This window comes from Labrus mixtus, chromosome 20 (assembly GCF_963584025.1).
Source record: "Labrus mixtus chromosome 20, fLabMix1.1, whole genome shotgun sequence".
In the NCBI taxonomy this organism is placed as follows: Eukaryota; Metazoa; Chordata; class Actinopteri; order Labriformes; family Labridae; genus Labrus; species Labrus mixtus.
Genome location: NC_083631.1, coordinates 6,199,954 through 6,212,015, shown reverse-complemented (window position 1 = coordinate 6,212,015; position 12,062 = coordinate 6,199,954). Strand labels below are relative to the sequence as shown.

At 41.1% G+C, this 12,062-nt stretch overlaps 1 protein-coding gene across 1 annotated transcript; it reads right to left on the bottom strand.

Annotated features, from left to right (window-relative positions):
* Nucleotides 1–961: 961 nt before the first annotated feature.
* On the bottom strand, nt 962–11,160 carry gaa (alpha glucosidase). Its single transcript, XM_061026326.1, has 19 exons — nt 10,240–11,160; nt 9,609–9,760; nt 8,912–9,077; nt 8,086–8,182; nt 7,875–7,994; nt 7,643–7,761; nt 7,092–7,223; nt 6,773–6,883; nt 6,567–6,680; nt 6,317–6,401; nt 5,342–5,459; nt 5,001–5,134; nt 4,391–4,542; nt 4,099–4,247; nt 3,179–3,320; nt 2,946–3,044; nt 2,276–2,440; nt 1,887–2,039; nt 962–1,345 (listed from the first exon to the last, which is right to left on the bottom strand). The coding sequence occupies exons 1-19, from the start codon at nt 10,774–10,776 to the stop codon at nt 1,280–1,282; spliced, it is 2,811 nt and encodes a 936-aa protein (XP_060882309.1). The 5' UTR covers nt 10,777–11,160; the 3' UTR covers nt 962–1,279.
* Between the last annotated feature and the right edge of the window lie 902 nt (nt 11,161–12,062).

Genomic DNA, 12,062 nt, shown 5'->3' with positions numbered 1-12,062 from the left:
AGGCTTCCTTGAGCATCATCCGAGCCTTTTTCATCACAGTGACGTTTTAAAGGTCACAGGCAAAAGCTTGCATGCAGTTGGTTCTCCATCATCAGGACCAGAGCTGGAGTCAGAGCATCACATCACGACGCTGCTGGAGGATTCACCTCTCCTTTACAAACCTGTTTTCATTACGCAATAGATGACTCCTTTCTCCAATAAACCACTAGCTGGTGAATCTGTGATGCCAATTTTTAAATAAAGGTCTTTTTCAATCTTTTTCTTTAAAAGAGGGGATTAAAGGTTAGGAAATACATAATTTGCCACAAGCATTTAAAAAAAAAAAAAAAAATCAGTCATATTTTTAATTATCTGTATGCACCAAGGTTATCATCGTCACGAAAAATTGATGATTAACTAATGCTTTAATGTCAAAAACTAAATGAACTGAATTACAAATAAAAATTAGACTTTTACTTATTGAAGCTGTATTGTGTTAAAAAAAACAACAACAATTAAAATGACATTAATTATAGAGAAAATGTTTTTTTTGGTGGTTTTGTCATTGTGTGGTTGTGTTTTTTACACTTCACCTTCACCTTTGATTTTTACTTGGCACATCCTCATACAGATTTGCATTGAAACATAAAGACTGTTTGTTTAAAAATGTAGCTTTTGGGGGTACTGGTAGCCCAGTGGTTAGTGAGCATGCCCCGGGTACAGAGGCTATATAGTCTTACAAGCAGGTAGCCCAGGTTCAAATCTGGCCTGTGGCTCCTATCATACATGTCATTCCTCAATCTCTCTCTCTCCCTGATTCTGACTCTATCCACTGTCCTATCTCTAAATAAAGGCATAAAAAGCCCAAATAATAAACTAAACTATACTTTTTTTTAGATCTTAGAATAACAAAGTGGGAACCCATTTCAGGATCTCCAGGTGAAGGAGGGGACGTAGGGTAAACATAGGTGTGATAAAAGACTTGGCTATGAAAAAAGCTTTATTAAAAAAATATATTAACATCATTCAACATACTAAAAGTTAAAGTTCTTAAAAATTCATCAAAAAGTCCTCAGATAGTGTGGATTCTGTAGCAGAAAGCTACAAAGGTCGATCAGGATGACGGCTCCCCCATGTTTAATATCATCTAACTTTTTAATAAGCCGCTGTTTCCAAATCATGACCATCCAAAAGCCAGAGAGGCTGAGCAAGAAAAACTGGCACAAATATGCAGCTGTTCTCTGCAGCAGTGAAACCAGCAAAGGCTCACAAAGGGTTTTGGGTAATGAAGTTCAGTGCATCAGAGAGCCCATTGGACTGTGAAGCTTTTTGTCATGGGTAAGGCCAGGCTGCTCACTGTCAGGACCTGTAGGGGGGGCACACAGACACAAGTAGATATTTCAGACATGGCACAAAGACAGTAAACAGTGGATGTGATGAGTAATTGAGCAGAAACATGTAAACATTGAAAATAAACACATGGGTTCTACCAAATACAAAACAAACTAAATTACTGAATGTGTTGAAGGGATTTATAAAAGGTATTATATTCAACATTAATGTGGCAGATATCAAATATATCCTAGCTATTCTATTTATTGAAGGTGTTTTTATGTCAATCAGCTTTTGATGTGCTGATTCAACACACAAACTCATCTGTAGAACGCCTTCATAAGCTCTGAGGTGACATCTTGAGTCTCCTGTATTTTTTAAGTAGGCTATTGCTGCCCCTGATTCTAAGTGTCCTGTATGTGTGTCTTTTGTCCTGTCACTCACCTGCCCAGGGATTAGAGTAGAAAACGAGCCATGATGGCTAATCTGGCACATTACAGAAATGTGAATAAATGCGAGTTGTCCCTGTAACTTTAAACTGTATGAATAAATAAATAAAGTCATACTAGACTCACCTTGGTGTCCGTGCGGTAGGTGAAATCTCTGACTTTGTCCCCGTTGGCTAAAACATAAAGAGGTGGTGAGGGAACCCCGAATACGCGAAGCCCTCCTAATACCAGACCGTCCAGGGCGTCATTCAGCCTGATAGGGTCACTCAACACCTGAGACTGAAGAAGAAATGTAAAGTTTCAACTTACTGGGAAGGATAAAAAATGTTTATACAAATGACACTTAAATCCATTATAAAGACTATCAGGTCAATAAGAAGGGCTGCAGTAAAATGTAAAACATGGCCGCATCAGCTTTTCCAGTTCTGATATCATTTGTCTTCCCCTATCTACAATTAATTTAGCAGACGCTTTTGTATAGAGCGACGTACATCAAGAAATACAACACAGCCTACCTGTCCAGCAGTGAAAATTATGTAACAATAATTCCCCGTTTCGAAGGTGTCAAGACTTTCCCCGTCATCCCAGAACAAATCTCCCCGGGCCCAGCCGCCTGCCGAGAGGGCCGCCGTCAGGAAGAAAGGGTTCCTGCGAGAGGCTGTTGTTGTTAAAGCAGGCTCCTTCATAAGAAGATCAAAGAAGCACGATGAAAAACAAATCAAAACACACTCTTCTCTTCAGTGTTTCAGCTGCTTTTAAACTCTCAGATGTCATCAGCATCATGGATCAACACAACCTGATGCAAACATTTGATCAAAGGCATCCGTGTCAAACAAAATAATCCATAAAAAGCTGCTGCTAACCCGAACCGTATTTATAAACACGACCTCCATGTCACTGTCTCTTTAAATCTGTAATGCTTATCAATGAAAGTAATCTGCAACATTTTAGAATAAAAGTATTTTCTAAGCATGGTAAAGTGTATTTTGCATAATATTTGACCTTCAAACATGCTTTAGCTAACTGAAAGTAGAAATAAGGATCTACGAAAAGTCTGTTGTCTGTTTGCTACTCGTAAAATATTCTATTAAAGATTAATCCAGAACATTTTGTCTCCCCTCTGAACCAAACATGACACAGAAAAAAAAAGGTGGTATCGAGTTTCTGCAGAGGAGAGAAGCTCACCTGCTGAGGGATAATGTGTCCCTCCCTCACATGGACGTTGATGGTGTCCAGGGGAGCTGAGAGGAGCAGGTACTGACCCTTACTGTAGAAAGGCCGACCCTAGAGAGCAAAACCAGACCTCAATGGAACACAGTCCAACTCCTCGGTCATATGTTAGCACAGAAACCTTCAAACATATTGGCCTTCAACAGCAAACAAACAGAAATGGATTGAACAGTTGTGGAGCGACTCACATCGTGCAGGCCGTACCACGTTCCAGGAGGAAGGTAAGCAGCTAGCTCTACTGCCCCTTGTTCTAAAACGGGGCTAATGAGAAGTGAACTCCCCCACAGGAACTGGCGGTCTATAGTCTGACTGTTTGGATCAGAGGGAAACCTGCAACAGGTTGTTACACAAGGAGCAGAGGAAAACAAAGTGTCATGGAAAGTACAGCATGTGGTAGTCATCATTTCCGTTTGGTGGGACAAATCATAGCTTTCAGTCCCGTGACCGGTGCGGAGGCCTGTAGGCCAAAAAGAGCTTAAGAGCTGACATTGATCACACTGTGAGATTCAGCACGGGCTTGTTAATGTACCATCTCTTCAAATCGACACCTGTTTACATCGCCTGACAACCACATAAAAAAAGAGACTTTAGGACAAACTGCAAGTTTATGGTCGGTCAGTAAAGTAGTGTCATGTTCTCTGCGTTGTTCTCTGATGTGCGGATGCTGACCCGAAAGCGCGTCACTTTTTTATTATTAAAAAAAATAATAATTTGAGTCTGTCTTTCTTGTAAAATAAGCACGTCATGACTTCATGATCACGTAAAGCCGTGCAGCTGTTGTATTAGAATGTTATATTCAAGAGGTAACCGTGCTCAGGCCCGGTTCATCCTGGAGCAGTGTGAGTGCAGGCCAGCGGGGAAATGGGGAGGGGGGGGGCAATCATGCTAAAGCACGGTACGGGACAACTTTGCTTATTGTGAGTGCGCCCTTACATGTCACCGTTTATAACAGAGGTTGTTTATCCTCTGCTGGACCTGACCCTTAAAAAAATACATTTAGAGACAGATTTAGAGTATACCCACTTCTTCATGCTACACTACACCACAGGGCAGTCAATACGTGTGCAGCTATGAACAGAGGACAGAGATAAGGAAAGAGGACACGTACTCCATGAAGAGCGGCCGGGCCACCGTCTCTGCAGAAGAGTGAGCGTGATGGAAGAGTGTGTAGAGGAACGGGAGGAGGGAGTAACGTAGGTTCAACGCACCCCGCATGGCTGCCTGGGCCTTCTGCCCAAACACATAAGGCTCCTGAGGCTGAGGGACAAACACACTATGAGAAGGTGTAGAGTTACCTCGATTCATAATACATGAAACAGACGGGCCTCTTTAGAAGCTGTGGATGTAACATCCAGGGGCAAGAACCCTGGAAAAACAAACACACAGTGACTCTGTCTTACGGCATTTGGCTTGTCATTGTGGTTCCTCATAAATGGGTAGAAAGCCCCGAGCTGCATCCATCGCACACACAACTCCTCGCTGGTGTTGCCTTCAAAGCCACAGATGTCCGCCCCCACTAGAGGCACCCCGAACAGGCTGAACTGCAGCACCGCTGAAGGGGGGGGGGGGAAGGTCAGTGTGATCCTTTTATTCCAACACAAATGGACTTGCTAGAAAAAGATTAAATAATCAAAAGGGTTTCAACTTGTTCCTAGTTTGTCTTACATTAATTCCACAACATGTTTCCCACACGCTTGGATGTTGGACATATAAGACTTTGGTCCAAAACTGGATTTACATGAAGAGTTCCAAAAACTTTAAATTTGAAAAACTAGAAAAAACTCAAGCAAAGCATCAATGATTGCATGCAGGAGCGCCGGTAGCCTAGTGGTTAGTGCGTGTGGCCCATGTACAGAGGTTAAAGTCATGGCTGTCTACTGACCAGTCTCTCCAATAAAGGCATGAAAAGCCCCAAAATGAAAATAATAATCAAATGAATTCAAATATCTGTGATCAAATTTAAGAAAAAAAAGACCCTTGTATCATGAATTAGAAACCACATCTCCTCACCAGGGATGGAGTATCGAAGCTGCTCCCAGTCACTCCTGACGTCTCCTGTCCACACTCCAGAGAAGCGTCCGATGCCGGGGAAGGAGGAGCGAGACAGGACGAAGGCTCTTTTCCCTCGAATCTTCATAAGCGCACTGAGGATGGCAGCAAATCACAGGGTTAATACAGTATATTTAATAATTTATAAATAATAACAACATTAAATTGTTATATTCCCTGGGTCACACACACACAGCTCCAGTATTCCCAACACAGGAAGAAATTGACACTGGCAAAAAGTTGATGTTCAACATTTTTAAAGAATGTAACCCGATATAACGAGAGAACAGAATGAATGTGACCTGTGAGTGGCAGAAGCTTCGGTCAGCCCGTACATGTTGTGGAGGTTGTAATGTGTGGACAGCTTCTGCTGGGCTGACATGCAAAGAGTTTTTGAGTTCAGCTGGCCTCCAACCACCCCTGTTGGTACAACAATCAGAGAGACACGGGCTGTAACTTAATGCAACATGAAGGAAATCCTGTACATTATATTCAGAAATGTAAAATCAGAGGCGGGAATTTAGAAAGTGCAATCACTGTTAGTTCTCAGTTTTTAAGGAACCTGTATTTAAATTAAAAAATTTAATCTCGGGGCGCCGCAGGCTGAGTGGTTAGTTTGCACGCCTCATGTACAGAGGCTGTAGTCCTCGAAGTGGACGGCCCGGGTTTGAATCCGACCTGTGGTTACTTTCCCGCATGTCATTCCCCACATTCTCTCTCTTGGATTTCTAACCCGATCCACTGTCCTGTCTCTCCAAAAAAACACAAAAAGGCCAATGATACATCTAAAAATAATAATAACATTTGTACAATGTAGAAAAGTTAGTTTTAAAATTTGGATATATTTTTTGTATCTGTTACAAAGATGCTCATTTTCTATTTTGAGTCTGTGAACGGAGCGACGCCTGCGAGCTCCTTCAGGCAGACAACTAGAGCTGCTCTGATTTCACACTTGACGTGCATCGTCATCCACAATCACCTAACAAACACATCCTCCCAATTAGCGGTCTAATTAAGCTGCAAGATTTCCGGTCTCTCCCTCTGCTCTGTCATTACCAGCTCTGCCTTGCACCAGTTCTGCGCTCTTGCTTTCAGCCCTACCCCAGCATCCACCTGTAGGCTCGCACTAAGAGGGTTTAATATAATATCTCATCAATCATCAAATTTCTGCATGTAAAAAAAAGAAACTGCAGGAAGTATACTCAGGGCTTAAAATCTATTGTGTTTGTACATCTTTTAATTGTTAATGATGTGCAACCCTGATGAGGCAGACTTACTGGGCGTGTAGGGAGGGTTCTCCAGATCATCGTCGGGACAGCCCTCCACTGAGCCCTGTACAAAACTGGACGGTTCATTCATATCCTGGATGCAGCGTTGGAGAAAGAAAACAAAGTCTACATCATTCTTTATTTGACTCCAAGGTGTGAATAAACTAAGCACACAGCTACTTGAAAACCTGACATACCAGATCTCTTATTAATCTTATCTAAATAACCAAGTCTGCTGTGTGTGTTTTCAAATACTCACAATCCACAAACCATCCACGGGAACTTTAGAATGAAAATCCCTGATGCAGTCCTCCCACCAGAGTCTCGTCTCGGGGTTGGTGAAGTCCGGGAACGCTGTTGGGCCCGGCCAGACCTACAAACACAACAAGGGAAAGATGAAACACTCACACTGACATCAGTAAGAAGTTAAATACACAAAAACATCCATACATGGAAAAGTCTAACCTTCCCTATGAGGATGTGTCCTGTAGCATTTTTAATGAAGACGTCACGTTTCACTCCATCCTCAAAAGGTGGGTATGTTCCTGGGGGGCTCGTGCTGCTGATGCCCGGATCCTTGTGCAAAAACCAAAACAGGAAACAAGCCTCAGTCACAAGTTACAACCGTTTTACTGCCATCTACTGGACAAACACTGGTAATGTCTTCTTTTGCTCCTTCAGAGTATAAAGCTTTCCCATAACAAATGTAACCATAAATTGTTATTTTGTGTATTTACTTAAATAAAAATCAGTTTGTTGGCTGGTTTAGACTTCAATGTCTCACCAGGATGAGGATGTACTTCATGCCTCTCTTGTGAAACTCCTGCACCATCTCTGGGAGGTCTGCAAATCGCCAGCGGTCAAAAGTGAAGACCCTACGCTTCTCTGCGTAGTCCAGATCATTCCACTGAACATCCTGTAGGTGGAGAGTGAGAAATATAATCTCAGAAAGAGAAGAATGATTTCATGCGGAGTAGATTACGATGTCTGCTTGTCTCGTTTCTTTTGGTACTCGTGTTTTCACCTCTGTCTTTGTTGCTGTTAATGAGCCAGAACATGGAGTCAACATTTATTTTGATTAAAAATAAAATCGTTTACAAGATTTTTTGAAACAAACAAAAAGGATTTCTTTTGTCATTTTTAGGCCAAGATCTCTGGGCCAGATTAACCCTTCGACTGCCATTCTAACTCAAACTTGCAGTTTACGATGCCAGAAAATATTCAGTCTAATCTTCAAATATCTGTAAAAGTCAAGGATATTTTAACGCGTTGATTTGATTCCGAACTTCATCTATAGAGCTTTATCTGATAGAGCTTTGTGAGTTGTTTGTTTACCATGGGAAACTTGGCATCATGCATCCGTTGTGCCACATGCCGGGTTGTATTAGCGGTCGTGTAGCCCCAACGACACAAGTGAAATCCTAGTGACCAGTATGGAGGCATCATGGGATAACCTGCAGACAGATAATCCAAAACATTTAACATCCACATATTTCTTATTCTGGGGTGAATGTTGCTCTTACTACCTGCAGATGTGAAGCAGAATGATAACCATTAAAATACATACCAATGACCTGCAGGTATTGTCGTACAACACTTTGAGGGTCAGGTCCCAAGAAAATCAACATGTCCAGAATTCCACCGATAGACACCCAGGTGAGAGCGGGGGTCGGCTGCAACATCACCTCTGAAAAGACAGATTTTATTCTATCTTAATCTAAGTGTTTGGAGTGTGAAGATGAACTAAACTGTGTGTGTCTTATGTGATAGCTTCGTACCGATTGCATTGCTGTTGAGAAGGAAAACTCCGTGTGCCAAGCCGTCCTCCTCCTGTACCACGTAGAACGGGTGAGAGCCATAGAGGTTAGCGTCAGCCTGTGGATAAAGACACACGTTGATGTTGACACACTTTAAACTGGGAAGAGGATCAAAATGATAAAAGCTGCTGTTCAGGGACGGCATGATTTAAAATGTTGAAGTTGTTTTGGTCTGTGGGCCTTTTTAATCAAAGCAATAACTGCTTGTTACCCCTCCTCTTTGCACTGTTAGCATTTTAACTAAACAATATATCCTTTCCTTCTTTAATTGTATTTTAACGTTTTGAACCCCAAAGGCGTAGGTAAGAAAATATAAAAAAAACTGTTGGCAAATCCATACCCACAGTTTATAAATCCATACCCACAGTTTATAAATCCATACCCATGGTTTGCAAATTCCTAGAGTGTGTGCAAAGGTTTATAATCCATGCTCACAAATTTGCCATCAATGCACAAATTTGCAATGCAAAGCAATGCAAATTTGTGCTCACCATTTATGGAATTGTTTGCAAAATTGTGGGCCCGGTTTACAAATCCATGGGCACAAATCTTAAATCAGTGAGCACAAATTTGGAAACTGTGCGCATGAATTTTTAAACCATGGGTACAACTTGCTTCTCTGTTTTTTTACTCAAAGGCCCAACTAGGAGAGTTAGAAATTAAGAAATAGCTATATTTACAGTTTTGCAAACAGCTTTTTATTTTTCATACCTGCGCCTTCATGGGCTCGGTAGAGACCAGACATGTTTTTAGAAAAATAAGGGCTTGAGTACTACAATAGACTCACATGAGGTGCCATGTCTCGGTTCCAGAGAGTCAGAGAAGTCCAGTTAAGATCCAGGACGAGGGGGGTGTAATGCTCCCCGAGGCCAGACACAAGGGAGGAGGCCAGTGCTGTGGACAGCTGCAGGTACTGGTCCGCAAACAGCAGTGGAGCGACTGTGGTGTTCATTCTGTTCATGATGAGTAAGAAGGAGACAGTCACCATGCCACAGACCATTTCAGCATGAAGTTCAGGAACCATACGATAACATAAGATGTCTGAGACTTTAAAAGTCATTTGACTGTATTAGGTGAACCTTCACAATCTACTGTGTAGGTTCTGTTACATCTTCTTCTTGTTCAAACTTTCTGGAGAATGAATATTGTGTTTTCTACTTGGATTGTACCGAGCAGTGTTTGACTGGATTGCATTATATTGAAAATAATTTCTTATATTCTTTTCCCGTCATGTTTGTCATTTGGATTGACAACAAAAACTTTGACTTTATGCAGCCGAGTTCAAAAACACTTCGATGCAAGTACAGTGGCTGCCTTACTCTGAGGTGCATAAGTGTTAATGTGTAACTGTGTAAAAAATGCATCATACAGATTTTAGCACCTCTTGTTTTGTCTTAATTTCTATATATTTTGTGAATGAAGTATTTAAAGAAACCACTATATTATCTCCATGACAGTAGGAATAAGCTCAGAGAACTACTCACATCACTCTTCCGTTGGATTTCCGTCGCACTATGAAGCCGAATGGCTCAGACTGATATTCAGCAGTGTAGAGGGCATCCTGTGTATCAGATCTGTTGTGAGGAACATCGACTGGAAGCTGAACTTCATATCGCTGAGATGATGGGTCCTTTAACTTGGGAAAAAATCCCCCCACCCAAAAAAAAAGATTAGCAGCACTTCCTTTTAAATGATGTGCATAGAATTAGAGCTGAATCACTTTATGAAAGAAGCACTCAATTCATTGAAAGAAATTTAAACGGCCTATATTTTGATTATCACTGAATAGTTTTGGCGAAAATTGACAGCAAATGGCTACTTCCAGCTTTTAAAGTTAAAGGATTTGCTGATTTTTGTAGTTTAAGCTGACATTGGTAGTATCTAAAAGTACTAAAACTGCATCTATTTAATAGAGTTGCATAGGACGGGAAATCATCCTTTAAAAAATTGCAGAATTTTTTGAAGGGGTTTCACCTGCAAGAAATGAGTGCCTATAGGACTTCTATTTTTGTCACCCTGATATCAAAGCAGGTATCTTCACTCTTGTATCGACATTGTTTGATTTATTATGATATCAAAGTTTAAAATTCTGGCATCAGAATATTGTTTACTCACAGTGAGGCGTAAGCAGCCTGCAGCCTCTTGTATGACCTCCAGCTGTAGCGTGGAGATATCTCTGGGGAGATAGGATGGGGTGTCACGGGTGAGGGTGGCAGCCTGGCCCCGCGTGGTGGGAGTGAAGGGGCCCATTTTATAGCCAGGGTATAAACCGGGGTAGAAGCACCAAGGTGGTCCTGCAGAGCTGGGCAGGGGGGCGTAGCAGCATCCTCTCTCTTCACACTCTGTCTGGCTGAGAAGCTTGTCCCTACCACAGTCAAAGCGACTCTCTGGGGCGATGGTGCATTTATCATCTCTGGAAGTATCAGTCTCTTCAGTGGTTTTTAGTTTGTCCCCCCTCTTCTCCACAACACTGCTTTGTGCTCTTACTGGATCAGCACTAACAAGTCTTTCATGTGCAGTGGTTTTATTCTGCGTGGCATGAACTGATCTAACCAGTCTGGTGTTGTGAGTGCAGATCTGGTTGATGTAAAAACATGTAAACAAAGCAAAGGCGAGGAGCACAGCTGCAGTAAAGTTAGACAACATGACCATACCCTGCTTACAGCATACCCTCTGCAATGTAAGCTTTAAGCAGTTTGACCCTCTTTTAAGAATCCGTAATGAATATCGCTTTATGAGACTTGTTCAAACTTGCAGAACTTTTCATTGTGTGGATACTTTCTCTGACTCAGAGGGAGCTGGTGGTTAGCTGTTAGCTAGCAGGTAGCTTTGTCGAACAGTTTACAGACAGTGTTATAAAACAGCATTTCCCTTCACAAAGACTAACAGCTGCGTGCGAGCACGGCAGAAAACAAGGTGTGTGTTCAAACACACACTGAATAATACGAATAAAAACGAGCCTCCACCTCCTTTAGTCTTAGAAAAATTAAGTAAACACAACTCCTTAGACGGGCGCTGACATATTGCGCATGCGGGCCTGTCTTTTTTTTTTTTTTTTTTTTTTTTTTTTTAATTTATAAACTTTATTAGTATATCACAACAACAATTCATTGCATACGGTCAGAAGTGAAGAAATTCACTAGGCCTACACAAAAAGCAGAAACACAAAAACACAATGTCAATATCAGATCAAACATAAAATAACATAAATAAATAGTATATAAAGAAGTAATATCCTAAGAAAAGTTAACGGGAAATAAATCCAACTATATCGTTTTGGGTTTTTTTAAATGGACTTCTTTAACACTTTTTGGTTCTTGATACTTTGCAGACACATTTGTATAATGTCTTAAGTTCAACCCTAACCCCAAATATAAGGGTTTGTTTGTAGAAAATGTAAGATATCTGGCTTTAAGTATGATTTTTACCTAAAAGACACAATCAAATCATATCTTAACTTCAACATTGAGGTAGAGTAGCTGCGGCCATGTGTTAATGACACATGGGGTTCCTAATAAGCAATAATACAATAAATAAATGTGATAGACTCTACATCAAAAAAGACCATACCCGCCGTAATAGGTACTGTAAAACCTTGTGACTCTCCCATTTTTATAAAGAGGCTTGAAGTGGGATGCAACCTCCTCGCCGCAGAAGGAACACATACAGGAAATGTTCATTGTACATGCATTTATAAAGTTTAATATATTTATGAATACTAATGATTTTTAAAATAAATATCCTTTTTGGATATTTGCAGCCTGGTTCAACCCAGACATTAGTAGACTGCAAAGTGAAGGCTCCTACTATGCCAAGAGTACTGTGTAGACACATTTGTATAATGTCTTAAAGTCAATGCATATTGAAAAATTGCAATCCCATTTAAATTTATTCTACAATTAACTTAGCAGACGCTTTTATCCAAAGCGATTTATCTG

Excerpts from the sequence above, each read along its gene's own strand:
- gaa (XM_061026326.1), bottom strand. The coding sequence starts at position 10,776 with ATGGTCATGTTGTCTAACTTTACTGCAGCTGTGCTCCTCGCCTTTGCT. Across the intron at positions 9,078-9,608 it reads AAATCCAACGGAAGAGTGAT|AATGAACACCACAGTCGCTC; the intron begins GTGAGTAGTTCT and ends CATCATGAACAG. Across the intron at positions 4,543-5,000 it reads GCTTCGATACTCCATCCCTG|CGGTGCTGCAGTTCAGCCTG; the intron begins GTGAGGAGATGT and ends CCCCCCCTTCAG.